Here is a 6130-nt window from a genome sequence, read left to right as displayed (position 1 = left end):
TACTCCCCATTCTTTTTTAAACATCCAAACATGCCATAAAATTGGGGAGTTAGAGGGAGTCCAAACCCCTCCAATCTCCTCCAAACCCCTCCCTCTCATTCTTTAAAAAACTTCCAAATCAGGTAATTGCATTACTCTCCCTCCCTCTACTCTACTCCCCCTCCTTTTTTTAACATCCAAACATGCCATAAGAGTATAAAGAACATGCAATCTAGCAAAGGTCTCATTGGATTTGGTGGATCTCCATTGGATTTGACTAGGTTCATTGATTGAATCGTGTGGGTTGGATTTTGGATGTGGAGACCGGCTGTCACCAAATTGGATCGAGTTCGGTTCAAGTATGGTTAGATCTCTCAGGTGGGTTAGGTTTGACGGATCTATAGACACCCCTAATTATCAAATACTCATTAATCCGTGCACACTATCACTTTTAGTGATTTAAACGTGAACATTATCTGAAAAATATAGATATCATACATAATCGTTCATTTTAATAAGTGTGAGAAAATTTATTGAGATATACACGTTTCGCTTGACCCACCTTTACCGATATGCCTTGCACAAATTTCCTCCACGCCGAAGGCACCTATTTTGGCCACCTCTCTCTAGGAAGTATAGCAGTAAACATCCGAGTCATGATATGAACTCGACCAAAGCGACACTTTATACACGCAATCTTTATGACACCGCACCACGTGGAGGTTGCTTTTACTTTTCGTTGGTAGTCGGTAGGAAATTTCTTTGCAAGTTCGAAAAAGATGTCAATTGTGATAGACAACTTCAAATTATTTATTCCTTTGCTTTCTATTTTATGCCACTATTGTATATATTCCTATATTATAATCCATGCAGCCCATTTCTTTAGAACTTCTCATTCTTTGCAGTGAAGACTCAGTACTAAAACTTGTTATTTATGTAACACTTCCCCATGTTTTTGTGTATCAAATAATCCATCCAGTCTTGTTTTTTCTTTTGTGTCTGAGAGAGAGAGGAGGTGATTATGGAAGAGGGTGGGAATAACATGGAGGTAACCCATGAGAGCAGAAGAGAGAATTTTGTGCCACAGGATGTTGAATCGGCAACCAGAAGTGACATGTCATCTGGGTCTTGGAGGCTCAGTGTGCAAGAGTTTCCTACACTGGTTGAAAGAAGAGATGGGGGTGAACATGGTTTCTTCACTCTCAGCAGCTTTCTTCATGTACCAAGTAAGTCTTCTTTCATGAATATACATATATATATAAGAGAGAGAGAGAGAGAGAGAGAGAGAGAGAGAACATATTAGCAATTCTTTAGCCATATAATTGAGTTCAAAAGTGTGGTGATTAACCATATAATTGAATTTAATTGTACTTGAAAAAAAAGAAAAAAAGAAAGATAAAACTTTTTTTTATCAATATATTTATGTACTGATAATAATATAATGATATTATCCTAAAGAACATGCCAATACTAGAATGACCAACAATTTTATAATGGCCAGGACATGCCAATACTAGAATGAAAGTTACATTTTTTGTTTTTCTCTTCAAATTCCATATTCTTTCTTTTCTTAGCAAGATTCATAAACAATTTACCAAAGAATAAAAATAAAAAAAGGACACAGATGTTCTCCGTTAATGTAAAATATGTAATCTAATTTTGGGCTTCATATCTGAGTTCACACAGCCGTGTAACGGGTTTCTGGGTTCATTCTGAATCTGATTTTTGGCTTGATAACTGAGTTGACTCAGACGAGTTACTAAATTTTTTGTAGAAAGTACAAACTTCAAAGATGTTCCTTTTGTTTGATGATCTGATTTTTTTTGGCACGGTAACTGAGTTGACTCGGCCAAGTTACTGATTTTGGGCTCGACAACTAGAAGTTGACTTAACCGAGCTACTGATCCAATGGTTTCTTAACTTTGTTTAGTGATAAAAAAAAGGGGCAATTGGGTTTATAAACCCCATGGTAAATTTTGCATCCCTTCTAGAGATTGGTCAGGATTCAATTTTCAAATTGGGAAGAAATATTTTAGGTGAAAAATCTATGGACTTTCACAATAGCTGAAGTGGAGCATGATTGCCATCAAATCCAAAACATTCACTAGGAAAATTTTCTGAAATTATTGATGCATATGAATTGATTGTTGAATTTTGACATCCCAATTTTGTTACCACAACAACCACACAAGAAAATAAATAGACGGAGAAAAAATATAAACCGTTGATCTTTTGGCCTTGAATTTTGAAGAGAATTTATTCTAGTTAGATGCTTTTTGGGAACTTCCATTTACCAGCAAGGGACATTCTATAATATGCTCTTTGGAGTTGATACATAAAGAGAGTGACTATAGACTTCACATATGGCCTTTTGTGTTATGCTTGGAGTTCTAATATCATAATAATTCAATGTATTGTTACTCATTAACATAATTTATGTTGGGTTATTTTGGAAAATGGAACATCAATATTTGATGACTTTGAATGTTACCTCCTTATTCATGACTAGTAATGAACATGATGTGAAACTTTGTACTTTTGACTATAGGGAAACGAAGCAAGGTTGCTGATTATTATGAGAAACAAGAAAGACTCCTTGAAGGGTATACGGAGATGGAGACCATGGCTGAAAATGGTTGTATGCCTGGAAGTCTAACAGAGGTTGGTTGTGTTCAACTTGATGATTTTGAATGACAACTTTGTGGAACAAAATGGAAGAATAATTTAAATTTCTGAGTTTGGTTGCATAAATAATGTCAAATGACTACAATTAATGTTCATGTTTTGTTTCTCTGTGATGCATTTTTGATCATATGAAATGGTTAATGAAAAGTTCAATCTTCCATCTATACCACCTAGTGAACCAACCAACCCCCCCCCAAAAAAAAAAAAAAACACACACACACAAACCAAAATGGGGAAAAAAAAAAAACCATCCCCCCCCCAAAAAAAAAAAAAAACACACACACACAAACCAAAATGGGGAAAAAAAAAAAACCATACTATCTCATCACAGCTAAATCTTTCTTGTTCCTAGAAATGAAAAACCAATACTTTTTCATTGTTAATCTTTTTGCACATTATTATTCTCAGGATGAGTTGCAGCAGCTTGCAAAGAATGAGAGGATGGCTATTTATGTATCAAACATGGCTAATGTCGTGCTCTTTGCAGCAAAACTCTATGTTTCTATTCAGAGCAGATCATTAGCAGTTATTGCCTCAACATTGGATTCACTTTTAGATCTCTTGTCAGGCTTTATATTGTGGTTCACGGCCCATGCCATGAGAAATCCAAACCAGTATCGTTATCCAATCGGAAAGAACCGGATGCAGCCAGTGGTAAGTCATCCAATTGAATAATTCTTTGAAAATTCAGATTCTGAGGGATTTAGGTTGTTGAAACTGATAATGAGCATTCATGTGTACTTGGTTAGTGTTGCTTCTGTAGATCATTTGGTTGCTCAGAAGTCGGTGGAGTGAAAATTATGCATCTTAAACTTTATTTTAAAAAAATTTACCCCAAAGAAGTCAAGATTTTATGTTTTTATTTCTCCATTTCATGATTTCATCAAACCTTTCTGTAATCAATGATGGAAATAAACTGAAATGCTATTCCATCATTAGTACTATTGGCTCAGCTATGTCTTATTCCACAAATTCTAGAGGCAAAAGCAATAGATAGACATTTCATGATGTCATGCTGCTGTTTATTTCAAGACCAAATATTTCATCAGGTCCATGCTTTAGGCTCTCTTGTTGTTACCGAAATGTTGAGCTTGGGGTCTATTACTGTGTTTAAAAACAAATAGCATTGGTTTTGGGAAAATTTGTTTAATTAGAAACTGCGGTGAATAATACACAATCTAGTCATAGGAATAAAAATTTCAGGGATTAAATGGAAAAGTGATCGAACAATCTACTCTCTTGGGAATAAATGGCATTGGTTTTGAGCATAAATTTTAGTGTAGGTTCAAGAGTGATTATGAGTTACAGGGATGTAGGCACAAGGCATGCTAATAATCACATCATATACAGCTAGACTGTGTTTCAACTTTTTGTTACAACACTTTGCTTTAATGCAACAAATATTTTACTAACTTAGCTTGAGATTGCAGGGAATCATCGTTTTTGCTTCAGTAATGGCAACTCTTGGATTACAAATTCTGCTCGAGTCTGGTCGACAATTCATTGCTCAGGTATGCAACTTTTATCTCACATGCTCCGTTCTATGTTAAGGATGTAGATGACTGTGAGCATGGCTAGACTCAGACATATTTTAATGAAAGTTGGCTTTGAGAAGGGTTTGAAAATTAAGTCCCTTCTTTGTGTCTTGTCTGAACTCTGAGATCCAATGAGGTACTTCATGAAAAGGATGAGATAGGTTTTGAGCTACTACCTAAATGTATGAGATCCTTGTTAGATCACATTCTGAGTTGGTGGATGTAACATTTAAGCATGACTGTTCTAAGTTTTGTTTTCTGTAGTCGTTTTCTGTATCAGTGATTCCTTTAATATTAATTTCATTTCCTGTGCTGATTACAGACTGAGCCTGAAAAGGATCCTCAGAAGGAGAAATGGATGATTGGAATAATGGTCTGTGTGACCATAGTGAAGTTTATGCTCATGGTCTATTGTCGAAAATTTAAAAATGAAATTATTAGAGCCTATGCTCAAGATCATTTTTTCGACGTTATTACTAATTCAATTGGTTTGGCAGCAGCCGTCCTGGCCATTCGATATTATTGGTGGATTGATCCTACTGGAGCTGTTATAGTAAGTTCATATGCAGCTCTTCTTCTTCGCTCCTTTTTTTTTTTTTACTACTATACTTTCGATAATTGGGTGCATTTGTTGTTTTTATTTATCCAAAAATAATAAAGATAATTGAATTTAGCTACCACACAAGTTATCAATTTCCTTTATTTTCCTAAAATGATCAAAATCACTTGCAGCCATGACAAAATATGGGTATTCACTCTATATCTCTCATTTTCAAAGTGAAATGGACACTATTTGTGATTGGCTCCTTGGAGTTGATCTTAATCTATCTTTTTATAATGATTTGTTGAACCTATGATGCAGATAGCATTATATACAATGAATACATGGACGAAGACAGTCATTGAGAATGTCTGGGCACTAATTGGAAGGACAGCACCACCTGAATTTTTGGCAAAGCTAACATATCTGATATGGAACCACCATGAAGATATCAAGCACATTGACACAGTAAGAGCATACACTTTTGGTTCAAATTATTTTGTGGAGGTTGACATAATTTTGCCACAAGACATGCTTTTGAACAAAGCTCATAATATCGGTGAGTCACTTCAAGTGAAACTTGAGCAACTCCCAGAAATTGAGCGAGCTTTTGTACATATAGATTTTGAGTATACTCATAGACCAGAACACAAGGTTTGATGAAAATGATGATGATGACAATAGTAATGATCAGAACTCAGCCTTTCCAGAGCAAAACGGTATTTGAATGAGTTGCTGATTTAGTTAATATGTGATGCACTTTTATTGTAATGCCAGATTATGGAATTTACCATCTGATGGCTTAAAGCCACTAATCGTGAGGTATCCCTCTTATTATTTAGTAGATGGAGCTTCATTAGACAGTTGATCTTGTACTAGACGTTTGATATGCAACCATTTTTCTTTTAATGCAATATGCTAATAATTTGGATAATATGAGTTCACCGGTCAGGACAAACGTCATTCTGGTCATGCTAATGCAACAAGCCTCATTTTATTGTTCTTGTCAATTTCTTTATGGAAGTTATGAAACCAATAACTTTGTTTGAGTTAATTCATTCCAAAAATTTAGTAAAGCCACATAATTCAGATAACTTCACATAGAATGAGTATTTGGGGAAATGAGTGATGGAGCACATATAGCTTATGGTACTCTCACATGCACACACCAAAGGGTTACTTAGAGCAAAGAAATGAGAAAATAAGGGTATATTTTTTGGGCCTAAAGTGTATGAAGCATTTTATGATTTGGCAGTAGGAATTCATGTTAACAGTGAAACGGAATTTGGGAAGCACATAGACCATAAGCAAAAATAATGTAGAGTGAAACCCAGAAAGCCACAATAAGCAAAAAGTGCATTTTAAGGAAAAACCATAAGGTGGAAACTGC

At 35.2% G+C, this 6130-nt stretch overlaps 1 protein-coding gene across 1 annotated transcript; it reads left to right on the top strand.

Moving 5' to 3' along the window:
- Nucleotides 1-824: 824 nt before the first annotated feature.
- On the top strand, nucleotides 825-5674 carry LOC111999456 (metal tolerance protein 9). The gene is made up of 6 exons (XM_065774559.1): nucleotides 825-1205; nucleotides 2528-2640; nucleotides 3073-3318; nucleotides 4095-4175; nucleotides 4522-4752; nucleotides 5062-5674. The coding sequence occupies exons 1-6, from the start codon at nucleotides 1001-1003 to the stop codon at nucleotides 5398-5400; spliced, it is 1215 nt and encodes a 404-aa protein (XP_065630631.1). The 5' UTR covers nucleotides 825-1000; the 3' UTR covers nucleotides 5401-5674.
- The last annotated feature ends 456 nt before the right edge of the window (nucleotides 5675-6130 follow it).

Source organism: Quercus suber, unplaced genomic scaffold (genome assembly GCF_002906115.3).
Source record: "Quercus suber isolate HL8 unplaced genomic scaffold, Cork oak 2.0 scaffold_94, whole genome shotgun sequence".
Classification (NCBI taxonomy): Eukaryota; Viridiplantae; Streptophyta; class Magnoliopsida; order Fagales; family Fagaceae; genus Quercus; species Quercus suber.
This window is presented reverse-complemented; position numbering and strand designations above follow the sequence as displayed.

Excerpts from the sequence above, each read along its gene's own strand:
- LOC111999456 (XM_065774559.1), top strand. The coding sequence starts at position 1,001 with ATGGAAGAGGGTGGGAATAACATGGAGGTAACCCATGAGAGCAGAAGA. Across the intron at positions 2,641-3,072 it reads TGCCTGGAAGTCTAACAGAG|GATGAGTTGCAGCAGCTTGC; the intron begins GTTGGTTGTGTT and ends TATTATTCTCAG. Across the intron at positions 4,753-5,061 it reads ATCCTACTGGAGCTGTTATA|ATAGCATTATATACAATGAA; the intron begins GTAAGTTCATAT and ends CCTATGATGCAG.